Genomic DNA, 24,875 nt, shown 5'->3' on the forward strand with positions numbered 1-24,875 from the left:
ATTTTTGAATCCAAACTGAAACTGACAAAAAGCAAAGGTTACAAACTGATAGTAGGAGTTATTTTGGAGATTGTGATGTGTTCCTTGCTTTACTGTTCATATATTTTCCGAGGATCTGGGGGAGGTTGCTTCTTAAATTGCTAATGTAACTATGTACATATTTGGGGATCTGGACCAATTAATTAAATGAGCTAACAAATTGTGTCGATTTGACAGGTTAGGAGATATGTGAAGAGTGAAGCCATTGGATTTATGGAAGTCATTTTATTTTAACTACGTAACACTTTTGCAAAGTCAACCACATTCTAACAATGAGAAAAGCATTTATGTTATTAACACTCAGAAATGAATCTTTTCTAAACTAACGACAGAAAATGCAGGACATAATCAACAGGTCTGGTAGCATTTACAGAGAGAATGAACAGTTTAATGTTTCAGGTCAGTGGCCAGTCATCAGAATGTTCATTGATATGAAACATGCCTCTATGTAGGTGCAGACCTGCCGAGTATTTTCATCATTTTCTATTTGCATTTGTGATTTACAGCATCTACAGTACTTTTCTGTTGTATTAATGAAGCTGTCTCCACTGGGCCTTAAATATGGAAGCATTAACAATGTAGACAAACACAAGTGTTTACCTTGGGTTGCTAGCACAGAATAACATTATAAAATTAGCAATTGCTTTGCAAGTAACAAATCTGTGGATAGACTCGAGGTAAATGTAATTACTGTTGCATCACATAGCTCTTTTTTAATGATTAATGAACTAGGCATCTGGTATGATTGTGACTGAACAAAATAAAGATAGATAAAAATAGATATCCTCTAATCCTTTAGAAGAACACAGCAGTTGGTAACTTTACGCTGTAATAGTAGATGAGGAAGACCATTTGGTTCAGCACAATGAATCCATCCAAAGAACTTCTAATTTTTGGCACATTTCTAAAACAAAATTCCAATGTTTTTACTTTCTCTGCTTTAGCTACAAGTTTCTTCATGTAGATCACTCATCATGTGAAGAAATACCTGATAACTATTTTAAAAGTGTCCTTCTCCGTTTAAACTTGTGCTTATTAAATCTAACGTTGCATCGTTTAGCCCACATACATAACCTATCCAGTTCAGTCTGCATTTTATAAGTTGCTTCTTCTAATTGGATGGCATCTACAATTTTGAAGATCTAGAGCAAATATGATTATTTTTCATAACATTTATGAATCCAGTTCATTTATGTAAATTAGAAATAGTACTGGTCACAGCAGCCAGGCCTAATACATGATTCCCCAACTATAGCAAAACTCACTAATGAATATTTCTTTCCTATTCTTTAAGTAGCTTCTAATTTGTTATCAGGGTTTTCCACAAGCCAGTGATACACAAGAAGCCATAACTGGGTGAGTGCAGATATCTTCAGGGTTGAAAGGTTGAAAGAGTTTGTAAGAGAAAAGCAAAGGATGAGGCCAAGGAAAAATTTGAAAGCAAATATGAGAAGTTTTAAATCTCCTATATAATTAATTTGATTTAGTTTTCACTCATTTCTTGAAATTTAACTCTGTTGTTATACACAAAGCTCCTGATCTCCACATCATGCTGACATTTATAAGTCTGTGATTGTGCAACAGTGGTACATTTTCCATTTCCTGGGTTACTTACAAATACTAAATCAAAGCTAACATTGTCTGTTATGGCTTTTTCTTCACACACTGGGTTATGAAGTAAGGGGGATCTTTTAAATTCTTTTATTATTGAAACCTAGTTGTTATAAACTGATGGTACATGTTAAACAAATACTTTGAAAGTTTATTGCTCATCTTTGGAGAACAAGAACAAACTTGCAGAACCTCATGCAATTAAGTAAGTTGGGGCATGGTCCAGGCTTATGAAAGCATACATAGTCTGGAAACAAAGTACACCTGAAAGTGTTTTCAACCTTCCTTATTCCATGTATTCATATTTCTTTACCATCTGTTCCTCACACTGAGGAATACGTGTTCATAGATGTAAATGTTACTGGCAGTTAATACAAGCTTTTGTCTAAGGACAGTACTGCCCCTGGTGTTTGACTAACAGAATAGAAAATAAGAACGTTTCAGCATGCCTAAAACATTGAAATAAAATAAGAAATTCAGTTGTTAAACATCTGAAACAAAAACAGATGAAACATTTTCTCCCCACAGATGCTGTCAGATCTGCTGTGTTCCTCCAGCAATTTCTGTTTTTGCCTAAAAGGTCAATTGTTTTGGAAGTGGAAACCCAAAGCTATACCATTGACAGAATGTGACATTTCTCTATTGAAATGTTTTGGATGACAGGTCGGGCTTCAATCTTCTACACTTGCAGTGTACTACAGTGCTACCACTGGTCTTTGTTCCACTTTCAGTTAGAGGCGTCAAAGCTCCAGGTTAAATCCAGGGCACTGCTTTCAGAAATCCTGGAGAAATATGTTTGCCATTTCAATATAAGAAGGTTATTTCAATTTTATTTGTAAGCTTTCACTTTTTCAGATGTAAACATTTTGAATATGGTTACATAGGATGTTTGTCTGACCAAAAATACATTCTATCTGGTAACAGCTTCTTCACTTTCTAATTGGTGAGATAGACAATGTGTCATTCGGATAGATCTTGTTGGCAACCAGCTGTTGGAGTTGTAGGACAGACAGTCATGTGATGATATCTGCAGCAGTAGGTCCAGTCCAAATTGGGAACCCTAGTTTCAGCAATAATGGATGAACTACTGCCTTTGAGGACAATGTCCTTTACCCCCTATCCCATCTACCCATGCACCCAATCCCCATCATCCCATGATTACAAAAGGCCAACTTAGAAATGCAAACCATTAGTCTTTCTGCTGCAAGTAGGCTGGGCTCATCCACCATCATTGGCTTGCATGTGGCCTTGCCCAGCCAGACTGAAGTCAGTTTTGAGAAATGAAGGCTGTTGTTGAAAATCATGCACACAAATTAACCCACGACATTCCCATCTCTGAAATCTCCTCTCATCCACAAGATTCCAAGTGCCTGCATATCTATTTCTGGCTTCATCAGCCTCTCTGATGCTAACCGCTCAACCATTACATAACTGCAAACCTCATGGAGATGGTTAATAACGATGTTTGACAAAAAATGTTCTACCTGGTAACAGCATCTTTACTTTCTAATGGGAGAGAAAGACAGTGTGCCATTAGGGTAGGTGTTGCTGGCAACCAGCTGTTGGAGTAGCTGTGAAGTTCTTGTGCATAGGGAGCATCCCTGCCTCTGCATTGGAAGCCTGTGACTTAAATTCCAGTTCCAAGATTGGTTCACCACAGAAAGACCATTCCTGACACAGTTCAAACAGGTTGATAATCAGCCAGTTAACCCTTATTACACTTGCCCACTATTTCCCAAAGCGAAAAAAGTTCACATGAAGATACAGTACAAATTGGTCACTGTTGCCTCTGACCTAAGCTCTGGAATTCCCTCTGCAAACCTCTCCAACTCTCAGTCTCTTTTCTTTCTTGAACCTCCTTTAAAACTCCCTGACCAAACTTTTGGTAATTTACTTTGATTTCTCTTTATGCGTTTTGATGTTAAATTTTATTTGATAATGCTCCTATAAAGTATTTTGCAACATTTTGCTACAGGTGTTACATAAATACAATTTTTTTTTGTTATTGAAATGTTGAAACTGTAATATTAGTTACTTTTAAACAAAAGCAACATGTTGCAGAAGTCTGAAATAAAAACATGGCATATTGGAAGTTTTAGCAGGGCAGGCAACATTCATGACGAATGATGACTGTCAGAATTGATTATGCTTCTCTGCCTTTAGAGGCTGCCTGTCCTGCTAAGAGCTTTCATCAATTTTATGTTTTTAATTTTTTTTAAATCTCTTTTCGCATTTCTTTAAGGATAGTACAGATATGAGACTGTAGAGCAGTGTTTCCCAAATATTTTCCCACTGTGAGCTATTTTAATGCCTCAGACTTTATATGGCCCCACAGTAATAATTTGTAGGGTATGCGAATAATAAAGCAGGAGATGACGAGGATGGTAGATAATAAAAACGATCTTTTGTGGGCTTTTTATGCAGCAGCTATTGGGCCTATGAGCAGTGTACTAGTTTACACCCTTCAACAAGAAAGCAAGGATTTAAACGCGATTTGCAGTTGTCAGAAACCAGTTCAAGCTCTAAGGCAATCGTTGTTACCTCTGAAGTCACAACCCCAATATCTTGTCTTGCCATTTCACTAGAGGTTGTGACCCACAGTTCAGGGAGCTCTGTTGTTCAAAATCTTATTATTCTAAATATTAATTCCAATGCTGAGCACAAATAAAGGTAAAAGGGCTAATAAAATGACATTTCTTGATTTTGGTACACTTTATCATTAGTTTTAAAGCTATAGCTATATGCACTAAGTATTAGCTGCCCATTTTTAAAACAGGTAACTAATCAAGAGATGCAAATATGTCTGTTCTTTGATGTGCCTCTATATAGGTTCATAGAGATGTACAGCACGCAAACAGACCCTTTGGTCCAATTCATCCATGCTGACTAGATATCCTAAATTAATCTAGTCTCATTTGCCAGCACTTGGCCCATATACCTGTAAACCCTTCCCATTCACACCCATCCAGATGCCTTTTAAATGTTGTAATTGTACCAGCCTCCACCACTTCCTCTGGCAGCTCATTCCATACATGCACCAGACTTTGCGTGAGTAAGTTGTCCCTTAGGTCTCTTTTATATCTGGCCCCTCTCACCCTAAACCTGTGCCCTCTAGTTCTGGACTCCCCCACCTCAGGGAAAAGACCTTGTCTATTTACCCTATCCATACCCCTCAAGATTTTATAAACCTCTATAAGGTCACCCCTCAGCCTCCAACATTCCAGGGAAAATGCTTCAGTTGTTAGAGGGTGCATCTGACTATAAATTTGGTATTTAGCAAATTTAAAGGGGTTGAAATTTGACTTCGGTAGGAATGCAACATGAGGGATATTGCGTCTGCCATTCATTATATGCCCTGCACAATATTTAATTCTATTGATGTCAATGATTTCTCATGGAGCCATGACTACTTGTAGAAATGTTGACTTTCCCAAGTAACATACAGCTCCCAAAGTACCTGAAAACTTTTGAGGGAGAAATTTGTCTGCATGGCATTGCTAGACTACCTTGATTCTGCCATGGTTCACAAAGATAGGTCTATGGTACCGCTAACTTCATGGAATTGAGATAAGTCTGCATAGCATCACTAGAAGCACGAATACATGGGCAAATGTCTACTGCTTGACATGGAAAATTTAGTTCAGTACTCATTACTTATTCATGTCATAAATATATGAACATTTGAACTGAAGAAATAGGAGCATGGGTTGGCCTTTCAGCTCTTTGAGCCTGTTCCACCATTCAATGAGATCCTGGCTGATCTTCGAATGCAACATTATTTTCCTGCGCTATACCCGTATCCCTTCATGGCTTTAGTATGTAGAAAGCTGATTAGAGTTCTTAGTCCTGAATATAGTCAATGATTGAGCCTCTGCAGCCTGATGGAGCAGAAAATTCAAACAATTTATCACCCTATAAGTAAAGAATTTCCTCTTTATCTCAATCTTAAATGCACTGCTCTTTATTCTAAATCTGTGACCCATCATTCTCTATCCCCAGCCAGGGGAAATATCCTTTTTATATCTATCTTGCTGATCCTTGTTAGAATTTTGTATGTTTGAATGAGTACACCTCTCAATCTATTAAACCCCAGAGAAAAGAGGCTCAGTCTGTTAAATTGTTTCTCATAGCACAATTCCTTTATCCCAGGAATTACTTGTTAAACCTTTGTTGTACTCCCTCTATGCAAAGTATATCTTTCGTTAAGTAAGACAATCAAAACTGCACACAGCACTCCGGGTGTGATCTCACCAAGACTCTCTATAATTATATATGGTACACAGCTTTATATATACTCAAATTCTCCTGTATTACAATGATGAAAGATTGTGTTGGTTATGAAAGAATTCTCAGCTAATATTGTCAATGTCCACATTTAAATCTAGGATTTACAAACATGTACTACCTAACATATCAAAGGTATTATGTAAATTTTGCATCTTAAACACTGGTCAAAATATCGGAATATCAATTTAGAACCTTTAACGTGAATTTGAACACTTAATAAATAAAGATTTCCAAAAAACGTTGTTGTAAACTATATATTGTGAATTCCTTTAAATCAGCAATTCCAGTTCTGCATCTTAAAATGTACAATGCATATAAAATCATTTATACAAATTACATATGTATTTAAAAAAAATTTAAATTAACATCTGTTAATTTTTAAAAGTGGCATTGGACACTGTCTCTCTTGTACATTCTGTAGGAATATTAAATTCCAGCTAACAAAGAAAACTTTATAATTTAGCTGAATTGTAAAAATCAGTTCCATGCCATGAATCATTTACATCAAAAATATATGTTTTTTAGATAGTAAATTCTGCAAGTAATTAATGTAATTATACAGTAAATAAGGGTCTCTTCTATATAATCATGTGCATTGTGGGTGTGAGACATATCATTCTATCTTTTCCATGGCCATTTGGTTTGAAACAACATGCCTGTGTTCACAGGCTACAGTGAACTTTTTTTCCAAAGAGGTTGTATTTGCATATGAAATGCTGCCTCCACAATGTGTGTTATTTGCTTCAGTTGCCAATGGATGATGGCTCCTACCAGTCCACCTCGAGGGGGTTTTGCTTTAATACTCTGTGCTGTGCCCTGATGGTATACTCATGTGAGATTCAGCTGAGCAATCTGACACTTCTCCAACTGCTGTTTCATCTTCCAGGAAATCCCAACAAGAATGCACAAACCTTGAAGTTGCCACTGTTCCTAGGCAGAGAAACTACAGCATATCTGGCCTAAACCTTGCTCAGGTCACTCGGGTGAGCGTAATGATGTCCCTGGGACATCTAGCTAAAGGGGCTAGCCTGGACGACCTAATTGAGACCTGCATTCAGTCCTTTGGTAAGATTTTCTTTCCTTACTGTAGAGTACATTGTTGTAGATTGGAACCTCACGGTAGGTCTTTTCCCTCAATAACAGCTATAGCAGCTATTTTTCATTTAACAATTGTTTCATCATTTTGCTGAGTTACACATTTAAATAAGCATGTTTTTACTTTGTGATTTTGACAGGTTTCGTCTCAGTTTTCTGAATATGCTACCCATCACAAAATGTTTAACAATTTTGACAGAACAGCTGCATAGTGATTATAAAATGCCATAATGTAATTTTAAGACACAATTTTAATTGTAGAAGACCTGGAATTATCACATCTAGTTAACACAGAATGACTGCATAATATGGGGAGTTTTAAAAAATACGTTAGTGGGCAAAATACTTAACTGCATGGATGCATGGTGAAAATGTTTTTTTAATTCTAAACAATAGGAACAACTAGAATGCTTAAAAATACATCTTTAAAACCAGAACATAATTATTTCACCTTATTCAAAGATTGCAGTAAAAAAGGTTTATTATCAATATTCCTTCTGTGCTATCACGTTTTAATAAATTATTTTCGATATGCAGGGTTGTAATTGACAGCTCATGAGACTCAAACAATTTATGTTGCTTGAGACCTGTGAATGCATTGTGCAGTGACAAAATTCATCTTTATTTCTGAGGAAAGTAATACGAACTGGTACTGCTCAGAAAATAAATCCACATGTATCTTCCTTCACCTTTGTAAATACCTGGATGAGAGAATAAGGTTGACCAGACTGAAGCTGGTGTGTGCCACGAGTCTGAGGAAATACAGTATTCTCTTTGACTAACTTGCAGAGTTCATCTTTCACATTCATTTTGCAGAGGTCTGTCAACTCAATCAGCTTCCTGTCACTGTTAATAATGGGCTAGCCTTAAATAGATTAGCCGCGGAAAAATACACGCATAAGTAATTATCAAACATCTTGTCCATAGATTTTCTGCAGGGCATTGTAAAGCAGTTTATTTCCACTAGCCTCAATGATGGCCATTAAGCCTCAAATCTTTTATAAGAACACTACACAGGATAGTATTAATTGTTCCAGACTTTGTTGACGAGTTTAATTGTACCTGAAAATCACATGATGAGTTGTATGTATTCTATCTTATTTAAATATTCTTTTATATGAAAACCTTGTCTCGTTGTCTCTGAATAATACCTCCAGTCTCAATGGTTAGATGAAGCAGAAGGTGTCAACTTCTAGTGCGGAGTTTGGATTACACAACCAGGGTTTGGAAACAATCCAATACCGATTTTGTGTCTGTAAACCGTTAACATTTGCGCTACTGCTCTGCCAAGAAAAAGATTACAAGATCTTGCTGTTACTGAATTATCTTATTTCAAGCCTCTCATCTATATCAATCTTGGTACATATATTTTGCTGTGCAAATAAAGTTAAAGAATATTGATCCTTTATTCAATCTTTATTATAAACCTCTCAGTTTAATGGAAAGTTTTAAAAAAACACTGAAAATACCTTGCATTTTAAATTATTTCATGGTTTGATAGATTCATGTACATGTATGCAAGATGTTACCAGTATCTTAACTATATAACATAAGTTATTTCCTTGTACTGCTTGAATGTTAATACAAGTTATATTCATCATCTTTCTAATGTGTCGAGACTATTTCATAGACCGTCAGCATATGTGAAACAAAATCAAATTTCTGAAATAGCCATCATGTTCAAGTTGCTGGTTAGTATCAGGTTGTAATACCCTTCATACAATAACAATATCAGTTGTGAATTACTTTTTCGAAGCCAACACATTTCAATGCCTTTTTTCAAGCATCCTCAGGATGTAACATTGATGTATAGTAGGTTTATAGTTGTGCTTTGTCAATTACATACATACTGCTTCACATCAGATTGTCAGGAACCACTGTCACCTAGATTGCTTTCTCTACACTAAAATTATTTCTGTTTATGATGTTTACAATTTTTGGAGAAGCCATCCTTCTCCAATATCCCTCTCTGTTTATGTAATCGGCAGGTTACTGCCAAACTATTTTGGCCAACTATGGCTATTGCCTCTCCTTCAACTACAATAGGCTGGTTACACCATCATATGTTACAAGTTCTCAAAAATCCTTTGATTTCCCTTGGTATGGACTTGTTCAAAGAGGAAAATTTGGCTTTGGCGAAAGAGACTGCAAAGCACAGGGAATATCAAATGCTATGTTATGTAGCTATTATCACTTTCAATAGGATGGCACTCTTCAATTGCCCACTTGCCCTCCTCTTCCTCCTTCCACCATTGTGGCATCCAAACTCACCTTGGAAGACAGGATTAAATTCCATCCAAAAATTCAACCCAACTAGTGTTCATGCTTCACATGGACCTCATCCCATTTAGTTATCCGTCCTCACTTTAACTTCATATTACACTATTCTCTTCTTCCCTCCTTTGCATCAATTCTTGCTTTAAATATACCAATTGTGACTGCATGCAACTTTCTAAATGGCAACTAGCTCCACATTCTGTGGTTCTCTATGTAAATGCTATTGTTTATTCAATCCATTAGTCAATATTTTAAATTTATAATCCCTTCTTTGGGTTAACTCACAAATTGTATCAATTTCTATGGATATACCGAACTGAGTTCCTTCATTAGTTTTAACACTTCGTCCAGATATCATCTTCTATGATCTGTGATAGAATCTGTGCTTTCAAATTTTGTAAGTCTTGAGACAGACCTGAAATGAAAACAGAAATTGAAAAGACAAACAGAGAAGGGAACATAACCTCCCATGCATCTAAGAAAAAAAACTGAAATTTAGATTTGGAAACCAAAACTTCCAGACAGATTGAAACTGGTTGAGAATATGTAAGCCATCCAAGCTTGGTCATAGCAAGTGATGAGTCCTCTGGTGCAGTCCAAGTAAGCTGAAGAAGACAGAGTCAACAGTAAGAAACTGAGACTAAGTTGGTGTAGCTGATTCTGTTACTTGAAAATAACATTGATGGATGTACACCATCCAAGATGTGTTGAGGTTCTAGAGATGTCTGCCATTTGTGGTAGAGATCATTCCCATGGAAGCTAAGTTGGTTGTGTGCTGTTGTTGTCTTGAAACCAGGCTCCACTGTGGAAAAATAACTTAATTCACAGAAACATAGAATCCGTACAGTGTGGAAGCAGGCCATTTGGCCCATTGAATCAACACAAGCCATCCGAGGAGCATCCCACCAAGACTCAACCCATCCACACAACCTCACATTTATCATGGCTAATGCACATAGCCTGCACATCAATGGGCACTGTGGCCAATCTACCTAACCTGAGCACCTTTGGACTATGGGAGGAAACACACATAGACACAGGGAGAACATGAAAACTCCACACAGACAATCGCCCAAGGGCGTAATTGAATCCAGATCACTGGTGCTGTGAGGCAGCAGTGCTAATCACTGAGCCACCATGCCACTGTGATTCCTCACAAGGAAGACAGAGTTTGAAGAAATTGTGACTGAACAAATTATATATTTGCTTTGTGGACCTCTGATCATTTGTAAGATCTGACATAGTTACATTTCCCATTTAGTGTGTAATTTATAGTTTATAATTGACCATAATTCACCGTTAATTCATGTTTAACTTCTGTTTATTCCAGGTTTTAGAGCATAGGTTTTATTTCATCTTCATTCATGGCATGTGTGTGACACTGGCTAGGCCAAAATTACTACCTATTCTGAGAGGCCCTTGAGAAGGTGGTGGTATGCTGTTTTATTGAACCACTACAATCCATTTGCTGTAGGTAAAGCCACAGAGGGAGTTCCAGGATTTTGAACAAATGACACTGAAGCAAGTTTGTAGATATGACATCAGTGAAGTGAATTGCTTTGTCCTGGATCATGTCAAGCTCCTTGAGTGTTGTTGGAGTTGCACTCATCCTGGCACCTCCTGATTTGTGCCTTGTACATTATTGGGAGTCAAGGGGGAGTTACTAGGTGCAGGATTCACAGCTCTGACCTGCTCTTGCAGCAACAGCACTTAGAAAGCAGATTCGCTTCAGTTTCTGATCAATGATAACCCTACGATTTGATCGTAGAGGATTCAATGCCACTGAATGTTAAGCAGTGATAGTTAAATTATCCCTTATTAGGAATGGTCGTTGCTTGGCATTTTTATGATGTGAATGTCACTTGCCACTTGACAGTCTAAGCATACACATTGTCCACATGTTGTGCATTTGGACATGGACTGCTTCAGTGTCAGAGGTGTCACAAATTGTATTAAACATTGCACAGTCATCAGCAAAAATCCTCACTTCTGACCTTATGATGGAGGGAAAGTTATTGATGAAGCAGCTGAAGATGTTGGGCCTAGGACACTACCCTGAAGAACTCTTGCAGAAATGTCCTTGAGGTGAGATGACTGGCTTCCAACAACCACAGTTATCTTCCAATGTGCCAGCTACGACCCCAATCAGTGGGGAGTTTTCCCATTGAATCCAGTTTTGCTAGGGTTCCTTGGTGCGACATTTGATCAAATACAGCCTTAATGTCAAGGGCAGTTGCTCTCACCTTACCTCTGGAAGTCAGCTGTTTTGTCCATGTTTGAACCAAGGCTGTCATGAGGCCAGGAGCTGAGTGACCCTCGCAGAACTCAAACTGAGCATTAAAAGAGCAGGCTGCTGCTAAACAAGTTCTGCTTCATAGCACTGTTTGATATACCTTCCATCACTTTACTGATGAGTGAAGGTAGACTAATTGATCAGAGAGCGTGGTGCTGGAAAAGCACAGCAGGTCAGGCAGCATCCGAGGAGCAGGAGAGTCAACATTTCGGGCAAATGCCCTTCATCAAAAGCCTTTCCTGATGAAGGACTTTTGCCCGAATCATAGACTCTCCTACTCCTCGGATGCTGCCCGACCTGCTGTGCTTTTCCAGCACCATGCTGTCAACTCTAGTCTCCAGCATCTGCAGTCCTCACTTTCTCCTGGCAATTAATCAGGTCATATTTGTTCTGCTTTTTGTGTACAGGAAATATCTAGGAAATGTTCCAAACTGTTGAGTGGATACTAGTGTTGTTGCTGTACTGGAACAGTTTGGAGCACATGCCTTCAATCCTATTGCCAGAATGTTGTTGGGGTCCATTGCGTTTACAATATCTGATACTTTAGCCAATTCTTGTTGTCACATGGAGTGAATAGACGATTGTAAGATTGGCATCACTATTGCCTCTGTAGGATAGTATTTAGAGTTTGTATTGTTTGTCTTTTGTGTAGTATCATAAAAATTCTTCTGTTTTAAGCCATGATATCTTGTGATTTCATTCTTTTAGTAAATAAAACTGGGATTCTGGATTTCATTTTTCTAAAAGTTGCTTCTGCTGTAATCATAGCAATTCAGAGAATGATGCAGCATAGGAGACCACTCACATTGGTGCTGATTCCTCATAATCCTGAAAATGTTTACCCTTCAATTTTTTGTCAAGTTCTTATTATTATTATTGCATCTAATTCCATCACTCTTGCAAGACATTCTAGATTAAGACAACTCTTTTTTTAAGCAAGCAATCTTCTCATCTTGCATCTGGATGTATTATCAATCCTTAAATTAGTTTGTCTTCTTTTCCATAGACAAATCCCAGTTGGTTTACTGCTCAAAGCTTACTGATAGCTGCATTCTTTCAGATCTCATAGCATCTTTGTAAATCCTTTTCGTAAATCCTTTCCAGTGCTTCAATATCTTGCGTTTTTAATTACCAGTTAGTTCTTTCTAATGAAAATAATTCTTAGTCAGCTCTTTTAAAATCAAGTCGGAATATTAAAAAAACTAAATTATATTATATATAAAAGCATGCAGCTCTGTTCAGCTTAAAACAACAATGCAACCATTGCCGGTATGAATTGAGAATTCTGGAGATTCATCAAAGTACTGTATATCTGAAAGTCTTTTCTTTTCGAAAAGAACCATAACCATATTAATTACATTATTTACATTGTTAAACTGATAAAAACATAATTCATAATTACACCACAACAAGAAATGCTCCAGCAGGAATCTGCTATAAATGTCAATAGAAGTTTTGCATGACCTTGAATCATATTGTTTAAATTATCAAAGATAAGCTAACAATCCTACTTTCTTGTTCAAAAATAAGAAAGCTTGTGCTTTATGCTTAGTTTTGTTTGAAGTTGCAATTTCTTCAAGCTTAAATAATAACATTTCTAAAGTCGTGATTCTACCGTTAGCAACCATTAAACTATGGGTGTGATTTGTTGATTATTTCTCCCCTTCCCACCTGAAAATAACAGGACTTTACAGTAAAATTGTAATAAGTCAAATTCAGATCACCCAAAACTCTGGTTATGATGAAGTTGTCAGCATTCCTCCAGTACGATATGAAATCCAATGGAAAATTCCCAAGATCAGCTGTCATTCTGGACAAGGAACCTATAGATTAGCTGCACTCACTCGTGCCTAACATATGACCACACTACTCAACTGGAATGAGTTAGGTCACATGAAAGTACAAAATCAGCAAGTATCGATTAACATGTGAGAAAGGTAAAAATGTGTTGATCAGAGACAAAGTTGGGTTAATACATAGTTCAATGCAAAGTTTAATTGCTATGCTCCAACCTATAGCTTGTCTTAACTCTGCACAGCTGAGCATTATTTTAAACTGCACCACCAGTAATAATTGAAAAGGTGTATGAATTACTTCCTGGTTACTGACTGGATTATTTCTTCCAGATACTGGTGTAATGTTAGCCATTTCTAAAGCTTCAGTTATATAGGTAAAGAACAAATGTTGAAGTTGCATTAAGCTCTGCCCATTCTTGATATATCTTTAAATCAAGAATCAGGTCTAGTTTGAAGGTCCTAATGGTGAATGATACGTCATTTCTCGCTCATAATAGCCTTAAGAGATCATGCCTAACTAACTAGTAAGTTCTATCTGCTGCTGTCATGCAATAAACTGTCTCTTGTTATGTGAGGCAAATGGCTCTTCTTGTTAGGACTCACCAATAGTCCATCCTCTGTCATTGATAATTAGATAGGCTCTTAGACTCAGCATAGAAAATTGCTGGGGTGCTGAGTGCTCACAGAGGGAAGATGAGGTTAAGATGGCTATTTTGTCAGAGCAATCTTCTTAGTTCATCTTCTGTGAGAGTTAAAATATGAGAAATCTTTGCTTTATTGTCGTGACTGAAATCTGTCAGCTGCTGTAACATCAAAACATGGTAAGGTTTGTAATTTCCAAAGCTGTCAAGATGACTGTGGCTCTTAACCTTTTGTGTTTTTGACTTCTAGACTGCTGCTAGAGATGTAAGCAGTATATTGTAGTTGCAGTACATTGATGCATAAAGGGGGTCACTGAGGTTCTATTTACAAACAGAAATAGCTTCATATGATTCCTTTTTGACGGAGATACAAAGAGAGTGAACATAAGGATTTTGAATAAATTCAAGGCTTCTCCGTTGTGCAATTATCTGTGTGTACATTGTCCTCCAGATGCCTCATGTCAATTCTGCCATTTCCTGAACTGAGACGAACTACATTCCTTCATTGTGTAACTGCTGGGTGAATACAGCAAATAATCATGTGGGTGAATATCTGTTGTATCCTGGCAGTAGTCACGATTTCTTCATATCATGGCTGCCCTCTACATCAATGGTATTTAACCATTACAGCATGATAAAAGGTGGCTAACTGGGTCAAGAGATGCCATGGAACATGATTCTGGCCTGGAACTCATGTAGTTTTGTACAATGCACCTACAATGGAAACCATGCCGTAACAAGTGGGATTATAAAGGATCACTCAATGCTTCTACTGTTTGGATCATTCTGATTCTTGCAGCACTCAGGAGAGATAAAATCATGGTTTGCATTATTACATTGCACAACCTGCCCATTCAGTGGAATAACCCTTGATGAGTGTATGAAAACACTGACCTTCTTATTACAGTGTTAGGCATTCCTCCAAGCGGCTGGGACTGCACATATCCAGGTGGCAAACCTGGGCCAGGCTAGCATGGTCTGCTGTTGTGGCCTCCAGTGCTGCTACTGAGATCTAAGGGGCAACTTTTTCATACACAGGGTGGTACAGGTATGGAATGAGCTGCCAGAGGAAGTGGTGGAGGCTAGTACAATTGCAATATTTAAGAGGCATTTGGATGGGTATATGAATAGGAAGGATTTTGAGGGATATGGGCCAGGTGCTAGCAGATGGGACTAGATTGGGTTGGGATATCTGGTCGGCATGGACAGGTTGGGCCAAAGGATCTGTTTCCATGCTGTACCTCTCTATGATTCTATGACTCTATTTAGCCCAGTATATGTCAATGTGTCTTTCACGATATTCATATTCATTCAAACTCATGATATCTTTGTACCTGACATCCAGGCATAAAGGTGTCAGATACCTTTTTACTTAGGATCATTTGAAGTATGACGTGCTAGAAGCATGCCCTTCTGCTATAGCCACATAATCAATTGCCAGTCGAGACGCTGATGTGCCTGTTAATATTGTGTCTGTGTACAGTAGCTATCTGTAATGAACATCTGTTGAACCTTTCAACACCATGTTGTTTACATCTAGTTTCCTACGTTACATAAACATTGTCACATCGGATAAAGACACATTGTGGGAAGCAAAACCAACATGAACTTAACAATGAAAGATAGCAAAAATATCAATTTGGAGGAAATGGTGTCCCAGCATCCTATCTGGTAGTATGACCCTCTCCCAAAACCTCATACTCAACTGAGGCGGAGTGTCCAGAATATATTCACACTTCTAAAATATCCCATCATACTCACATTCAAAAGAGGAAACTTATCAATGATCATACAGCCACCATGGGTGGCACGGTGGCACAGTGGTTAGCACTGCTGCCTCACAGCGCCTGAGACCCGGGTTCAATTCCCACCTCAGGCAACTCTCTGTGTGGAGTTTGCATATTCTCCACGTGTCTGCGTGGGTTTCCTCCGGGTGCTCCGGTTTCCTTCCACAGTCCAAAAATACCTAGTTTAGGTGAATTGGCCATGCCAAATTGCCCGTAGTGTTAGGTGAAGGGGTAAATGTAGGAGAATGGGTCTGGGTGGGTTACGCTTCGGCGAGTTGGTGTGGACTTGTTGGGCCGAAGGACCTGTTTCCACACTGTAAGTAATCTAATCAAATGGCTTCAAGAAAGGTCTTTTACCCAAGGTAGGGAAGTCCAGAATTAGTGGGCATAGATTTAAGGTGACAGGAGAAAGATTTAAAAGGGCCGAGGATGGTGTATGTATGGAATGAGCTGCCAGAGGAGATAGTGGAGGCTGTTTCAGTTACAATATTTAAAAGGTATATGAATTGGAAAGGTTTAAGAGAGATATAAGCCAAGTGCTGGCAAATGGGACTGGATCAATTTAGGATATCTGGTCAGCATGGACAATTGGAATGAAGGGTCTTTTTCCATGCTGTACATCTCTGTAACTCTAAGTCATTAAATTTAATGCATATATGAAATATTGCCGAGCAAATAGCGCGTATATGAATAAATCAAATGGCAGACTATTTAGTAGAAACATAAAAGCTTACAAAACTTGTAGAAAAGGGAAAGACCATTCTGCCACTGTGTCTGTGCTAGCTAACCTCAGCTATCCATTCTAATTCCATTTTCTAGTCGCTTTATAGGATAAAATAATTCAAACGTATATCATATTTTAAATACAATGCTTGTTTCTCCCTCTACCACCTTTTCAGACAGTCCAATCTCTGAAATCTAAACATGCACCTCTTTCTGTAGCATGGCAGAATAATATTGGCAATAGCTTAGCCTCAGGTCCAAAAATTAATTGGAAAATTTTAAAAAGAGAAGAAACTGCCTAGTGTTGCTACCTCCTCATATTACAATTAAGTCAGCAATTTGAAGCTGTAGAATTAGCACAGCGTCTGTCAATAAATATGTCCAATAGTTCACACCTTCGAGAAAAGGACATAATCCTTAATTGTTGACACAGTGAGTTGTAGTACTTAATTGAGGAGCTGAGTGAGGTCAGGTCGATTCTCTCCTTAAATTGGGGGAGAGGCCTTTGCCATAACTGGCCTTAAATCTGGTTTAAGATTGAAATGTAACATCAAATTAAGATGTAATAAAATTGTTCTTTTATATCCAGAATATCGAAGTGTGCTGTGTCATTGCATTAACTAATACTGTGTTACTACATTCTTGATTTTGATTACTGTTAATATCACGCAATATATGTTTATTTAAGCTTGCAAGTTGAAAGTTGAATATCAAAGATTGGTTTTAATGAGGTCAGGAGCTGAACTGAGCACTGTTGAACAGGTTGTTGATGTAAAAGTGCTGCTATATTGACAGCTCTATCAATGGTATCTTCCGTCCATTTGCTAATGATTGAGAATATAATTTGCCACATTGCTTTTGTCTCACTTTTGGTGGATAGCATATACTTGCAAAATGTTCCACATTTTCAAGTAGATATGGCATAGCTAGGTCTGGAGCCCAGGTTTTAAAGACCTATAGCTTTTGCAGTATCCAATGCCTTCAAACATTTCAGATCATGTGGAGTGAATCAAAATGACTGTAGGATGGCATCTGTGATGATGGGCACCTCAAGAGGAGACCAAGATGGTTTATCCACTTGGTACTTTTTGCTGAAGGTGGTTGAAAGTTCCTCAGTCTTGTATTTTAAATTGATATGCTTGGCTTCACTGATCATTGACGTCGAGATATTTGTAGAATCAGTTGTTCACAATTAAATATGGTTTGATCTGCTTCATTAATTTTGGAGCTGCTTACCTTTGTCTATAGCATACTGCTTCCATTGTTTTGCACTGTATAAGCTATGTTGTACCAGCCACTCTATTTTAGGTGGGCCTCATGTTGTTCCTGACATGCTCTCCTGCATTCCTCATGGAATAAGAATTGAGTGCTGGCTTGAAGGTAACAGTGAAATGAAGGCTATGCCATGTGATTACCAATCATGGTTGAAAACATTTCTGTTCCTGATGATGGCCTCCAGCATCTCATTGATGCCCAGATAAGAACTATAAGAAAATGGGTACTGCAGATGCTGGAATTTAGAGTCAAGATTAGAGTGGTGCTGGAAAAGCACAACAGGTCAGGGAGCATCTGAGGAGCAGAAAAATTGACATTTCAGGCAAAAGCCCTTCCTGATGAAGGGCTTTTGCCCGAAACTTTGATTTTCCTGTTCATCAGATTCTGCCTGCCCTGCTGTGCTTTTCCAGCACCACTCTAATCTTGACTCATTTAAATTGGACTTAGTCTTCACAAGATTCTGCAGTATTCACCCCTACCGATACAGTCATAGCCATCATAGTTGTGTTTTTACTCATTCATGGAATATGGGCAATGTTGACTAGACCACCAGCTACTGTTGATTCCTAAATGTATCATGGTGAGCCATTTTCTTGAATTACACAGTCCTTGGATATAGATATACCACATTGCTGTTAGGAATGGATTCTAGGATTTTACTAAGCGACTATGCAGGAATGATGATATGGTCCCAAGTGAGGATGGTGTGTGGCTTTCAGGGGAACTTGTAGGTGGTAAGGTCTCCATAAACCTGCTGTCCTTGTCCTTCTTGGTTACATGTTTGGAAGGTGATATTAAAGGTCCCTTGCTGAGTTTCTGCAATACGTCTTGAAGGTGGAATACACTGCCAACAGTTCTGAAAGGAGCGAATTCTGACAGTGGTGAATAGGATGCCAATCGAGCGAGCTGCTTTGTCCCAGATGGTGTCAAGCTTCTTGAGTGTTGTTGGAGCCACATTCATCAAGGAAGTGGGGAATATTCCAACAGATTACTGACTTCTCCCTTGTAGATGGTGAACAGGCTCGGGAGTCAGGAGGTGAGTTACTTGCCTCAGGATTCTTACGGTCTGATCTTCTCTTACAACAAGACTTGGACAATATCAAGGCTTGGGCTGACAAGTGCCAAGTAACATTGGCACTACCCAAGTGCTGCCTGACCTGCTGTGCTTTTCCAGTACCACACTCTCGACTCTGATCTCCAGCATCTGCAGTCCTCATTCTCTCCTAAATGCCAGGCCATGACCATCATGAGTAGATCACAATCTAACCACCAGGCCTTGACATTCAATGGTGTTACCATCAATGAATCAACCACTATCAACTTCCTGGGGTGTACCAATGACCAGAAACTCACATAAACACAGTAGCTACAATAGCAGGTCAGAGGCTAGGAATACTGCGGTGAGTGACTCACCTCGTGACTCCCCAAAAGCCCATCCATCAAGGCACAAGTCAGGAGTGTGATAGAATACTCCCCACCTGCCCAGATGGGTACAATTCCAACAACACTCAAGAAACTTGACACTATTCGGACAAAGCAGCCCACTCCATTGGTACTACATGCACAAGCAGCCACTCCTTCCATCACCGATGCTCAGTAGCTGCAGTTTGTATTATCTATAAGATGCACTGCAGAATTCACCAAAGATTCTCAGACATCACCTTCCAAACCCACAGCCACTCCCATCGAGAAGGACAACAGCAGCAGACACATGGAAACATGGGAACATGACACCTTCAACATTCCCTCCAAGCCACTGATCATCCTAACTTGCAAATGTATCGCTATTCCTTCACTGTCGCTGGGTTAAAATCCTGGAATTCCTTCCTTAAAGGCATTATGGGTCAACTCACAGCAGGTGGACTGCAGCTGTTCAAGAAAGCAGTTTACCACCATCTTCTCAAGAGCAACTAGGGACAGGCAATAAATGCTAGCCAGCCAGCAATGCTCACATCTCATAAATGAATAATAATTTTAAAAAAGCCTCCATATTTCTTTCTTTCTGGTCAATGGTAACTCACAATATGTTAATAGTGGGGGAATTCAATGATGCCTTGAATGTTAAGGGGTGAAGCTTAGATTCTATTTTGTTGAACATGGTCATTGTCTGGCACCTTTGTGATGCAAGTACCACTTGCCACTTATCAAACCAAACCTGGGTGCTGTCCAGGTCTTACTGCATTTGGCCATAGACTGCTTCAGTATCTGAGGAATTACAAATGGTGCTGAACATTGTGCAATCATTACAAACATCCCCATTTCTGACCTGATGAGGAGGGAGGGTCATTGATGAAGCAGCTGAAAAAGATTGGGCTTAGGACGCTTTCCTGAGGAACTCCTGCAGAGGTATCCCGAAGCTAAGATGATTAACTTCCAATAACTCCAACTTCTTTTGTGCAAAGTATGACTTCAACCAGCAGGGAATTTCCTCCTGTTTCCTGGTAGCTCCAGTTTTTGAAGGGTCCTTGATAGCATACATGCAGCCTTGATATCAAGGGCAGCTATTCTGACACATCTGCTGTAGTTCAACTCTTTTCTCCAAGGCTGTAAAGAGGTCAGGAGCTGACTGGCACAGGCAGGACCCAAATTGAATATCAGTGGTCAGATCATTGCTCAGCAAGTGTCGCTTGATAACACTATCAATTACCCTTCCATCACCTTGCTGATGATTGAGAGTTGACTAAAGGGGTAGCAGTTGGACTGGTTGAATTTGACCTCCTTTCCATGTCTAGAACATGCCTGGAATATGTTTCATATTAGTCGGTAGATGCCAATGTTGTAGCAGTGCTGGAAGTGCTCGGCTAGGGGTGTAGCTAGTTCTGGAGCACAAGTGTTCAATGCAATTTATGTTGCAATGTTTTTGGAATGTAAAAGCTTTGTAATTCATGTCCTTTATCCATTTCTAGATGTCAATTAGAGTTAATTGAATTGGTTGAAAACTAATACCTCTGATGCTGGGGATCTTTGGAAGAGGTAGAAATGAATCATCTAATCAGCACTTCTGGCTGAAGGTGGATGCAAGTTCTTCAGCCTTGTCTCTTGCACTAATTTGCTGGGCTCACCCATCATTTAGAATGGAAGTATTTGTGTAATTTAATTCCTTCTGTTAGTTGTATAATTGTCTACAAACAGTGGGAACCTTAAATGGCAGGATTTCAAATCTTACATCTGATTTGTTTACCCTTGACTTTTACATATTTGTTCCATTGTTTCATATGTAAATAGACCTGTACTGTAACTTCACCAGGTTGGTACCCCTTTTATCAATGAGCAGGGCCCTAACCTAATAATGCCCTCTTGCACACTCCCCGAACTAGACTTGATCTTCTGGTGTCGTGGAAATGACAGAGAAGAGGATATGCCAGTTAAAAGCTTAGATATTGTGGTTGAATACAATGCTTGTTTAACGGATGGCCCACAGTGCCCCGTGGATGCCCAGTTTGGAATCACTAGATGTGTTTAAGATCTGTGCTATTTAGCACAGTAGTAGTGGCATCCTGATGGAGGATGTCCTCAATATGATGATAGAACATTTTCTGCAATAGGACTATGATCACTCCTGTCAATATGGACATGCAGATTTGTAAACATGAGATCAAGTAGATTTTTTTGCCTCTTATTTGTTCCCACACCACCTTCCACGGACCCAAGTCCAACAGCTATGTCCTTTAGGACTCCATTAGTCCAGTCACTTCTAGTCCTATCGAGATACTCATGGTTATGGATTTTAAAATCAATCACATAGATTACATTCTGTTTCTTTGCTAAGCTAAGTGCTTCATCCAGCTGCAGTTCAACATGAGGATCACTGATTCATTAGCTGAAGGGTGGGCCAGATGGGTAGTCTGTGGTACTCAACAAGAGGTTTCCTTGTTCATATTTGAGCTGATACAATTTTACAGGGTTCAGAGTGAATGTTGAGGACTCCCAGGACAATTCCTGCCTGATTGAATATCACTTGCTGTCACTTCTAATGCCCTGATGGTGGGACAGGACATCAAATGATGATGTGGGCGTCTAGGACAATATACATAAGATATGATTTCATGAGTATTACTGTATCAGGCTGTTGGTTGACTCATCTGTTCAATCATTCTCATGATTTTGGCACAGCCCCAGGTATAAGTTAGGAGTACTTTGCACGGTTGAATGCCTAAATTTGCCATTATTGTGTCTGGTGACTAGATTGATGCTCGATAACCTGTCAAATTTAATTCCTTCCTTTAGACTTTGTATCAGTTTGATACAACTGAGTGGATTGCTAGGCCACATCAGAAGTCATTTAAGAGTCAATCACATAGATGTGGGTCTAGAGGTAAGCTTAGCAGATTTCCTCCTCTAAGGGACAGATGAGCTTTTACAACAATTTACAAAGTCTAAATGGTCGTCATTAAGCTAATATTAATCTCGGATTTTTATTGAATCCCCGGACACTATGGACAATTTTAGCATGGTAATTTCCACCTAATCTGCATATCTTTGGATTGTGGGAGGAAACCCATGCATACACAGGGAGAACATGCAAACTGCACATGGACAGACACCCAAGGGCTAGAATCGAACCTGGCTCCTTGGTGCTGTGAGGCAGCAGTGCTAACCACCGAGCCATCATTTCAACCCACCCATGGGGTCAGTTAAGTTTTTCCCACCTGTTGGCTCTCTCACCACCTGCTATAGACCCAGTCTTTCAGATGCATCCTTTCGGACTCAGTCAGCTGAGTCAGCAATGCTACTAAGCTAGTGGTGATGGCCATTGAAGTTCCCCAACCAGAATACATTCTGTGCCCATATTATCTTCAGTGCTTCTTCTAAGTGGTGCTCAACATGGAAGAATTTTGATTCATCAGCTATGAGGTGGTGCAAAGTGGCATTCAGTGGGATCCATATTTGACTTTTGGAATGAGAATTCATGGGGACGAGAATCAATGTTGAAGATTCCCAGAGTAATTCCTTCCACTAAATACCAGTGTGCTACTATTTGTGCAGGTTATCCTGTCACTGAGACAGAATACTCCCAGGCATGACAATGATGATGTCTGAATGGTTTGGTATGAATGTAAGGAATGGTTTGGTTAGTGTGACTACGTCAGGCAGTTCGTTAACTAGTCTGCTGGACAGCTCTTCTCCAATTTTGGGACAAGCCTCCATAAGGTTAATAGGACTTTGTTGACAGGGTTGACAATGTTGACAGCATTGGTGTGTTGTTCTTGTTTCTGGTGCTTAAAGTTATAGAGTGACAGAAACAGACTCTTCAATCCAATTCATCCGTGTCGATCAGACATCCCAATCTGATGTAGTCCCATTTGCCAGCATTTGTCCAATATCCCTCTATATCTTTCCTATCCATGTACCCATCCAAATTTCTTTTAAATGTTGTAATTCTACACAGTTCAACCTCTGATAACTTGTTCCATACACGCACCACCCTCTGTGTGCAAAAGTTGTAAATTCCACCAGCCTTGGTGAACCTGTGTCTCCAGAGGATTAAACTGGGTCGTTGGATTATTACAACTAATGAGCTGGCTAGCTCATCTGGCCAGATGGCTAGTGTCTGCAGATATGATTTCAATTCCATCCAAGGTGGATGAGGGCTGTACCTTCTTGTCCTGTTTCTAGAAGTAGAAAGCACTGATGAACCACCATTGAAATGACCAACAAACTAAATCAGGATGATATGTCAATAAGTCAAGGGAATTACCCTTAGACAAAGTACACATAACATGAATATTATTGCTACACCGCCATCCCATCAAATATATCTGGCAAAGGCTTTAAATAACTCATCGCTAACATACAAAGGAATCATGGTGCTGGGCATTGGATGATATTAAGACCTGCGTGTTTGATCATAATTAGTTAATTCTGCCAACACATTGCCAAAATTCACAAGCCGCCTCATTGTGTGATGTAGATGAATTTTCCAATGAAATGCAAAAGCGTGTGATCTTAATGGTGTCATAAACTATTGGGAGTGAAAGATCTATTAAGAACACTCATGTATTTTCTTTTTATATTCAGTTTGTGTTACTAAAGTCAGATTGGCTCTTTGTGCACCACAGAACCCTGCTGCAGCATGCATTTTCTTGTCATTTCAGTTTCATAGTTTAAAATGTGTAATGTAGATAGAAAGATAAAAAGCTTCTATCACGAGCATTTTACAGACTTGCAAGATTGTTTATCTCACGAGCAGTTCATAACTGATCTGCAAATTGTTTTGCTGTGATTTTGCAGTCAGTTTTAACAGTAGTAAAAGCAGTTTATAACCAGCACTACCTCTTCAACATTTATCTCTTCCCGTATCTCTCTCTTACTGGTTATATGCTGTCAAACTGCTTGTCTAATGTTCAACTCGGGGATGAGTTGCAATTCTTTAGCAAACTTTTGGGAAGACTGAAATCATCTTTAGCTCTTACCACAAAAAATTGAAGCATTCTGGGATTACTTAGGACAATGTGGAATCTTAAATCCCAAAGTCACCCTTTTGTTTCAGGCACATCAATAAGAAGGAGCTGGGAAATGCTGACATTAGTCTCTATGATGACCTCCAGATGAATGCAAAATAAGTGTTTCATCTATTTTTGCACATCCACAGCAAACCCCAAATATATATGCAAATGGATCTTCCAGACGTGCTTTAGTATTCTGAGTAGCACCCATTAAAGGAGCAATACAATTGTAAGTTGCTGTTGCTCTTGGCCAAGTGTCAGTGGCACTTTTAATGAAATCAAGATAAATTGAATTTAAGTGAAACATAGAACTTAAATCTAGTCCATCACTTGAACTATCTGGGAACAATGCTTTGAAGAGCCTTAGTTGATAAGGGTAAAGAGTTAAGGAGAAACAAAATGACTGACTGATAAATACATAGATTTGAAGAGGAAAGCTTTCCTGCTGTGCTGCTACACATCAGAGCTACCCTTAGAAGTCCTGGGTTCAAGCCACCTTTGGAAATTGAGACGTACACAGGTTCCAGTCGCTACTTATTTGTGGGAATAATGCACTACTTGGCCTAACACACGCAGAGCCTAAATGTCACATCTCCAAATGAAGC

General features: G+C 39.0%; 1 protein-coding gene across 3 annotated transcripts in view; it reads left to right on the forward strand.

The window, feature by feature from the left end:
- LOC122553731 (RAS guanyl-releasing protein 1-like) overlaps positions 1 to 24,875 on the forward strand; it is a 134,078-nt gene that overhangs the window by 21,705 nt on the left and 87,498 nt on the right. For all 3 annotated transcript variants that reach the window (XM_087990021.1, XM_043697995.2, XM_043697994.2), the window contains exon 2: positions 6,824 to 7,002. In XM_087990021.1, the coding sequence (XP_087846147.1) occupies positions 6,930 to 7,002 (73 nt within the window). In that variant the 5' untranslated portion in view covers positions 6,824 to 6,929. The remainder of the gene's footprint in view (positions 1 to 6,823; positions 7,003 to 24,875) is intronic.

This window comes from Chiloscyllium plagiosum, unplaced genomic scaffold (genome assembly GCF_037043375.1).
Source record: "Chiloscyllium plagiosum isolate Xiang-an unplaced genomic scaffold, Cpla_swu_hap1 HiC_scaffold_8, whole genome shotgun sequence".
Lineage (NCBI taxonomy): Eukaryota > Metazoa > Chordata > Chondrichthyes > Orectolobiformes > Hemiscylliidae > Chiloscyllium > Chiloscyllium plagiosum.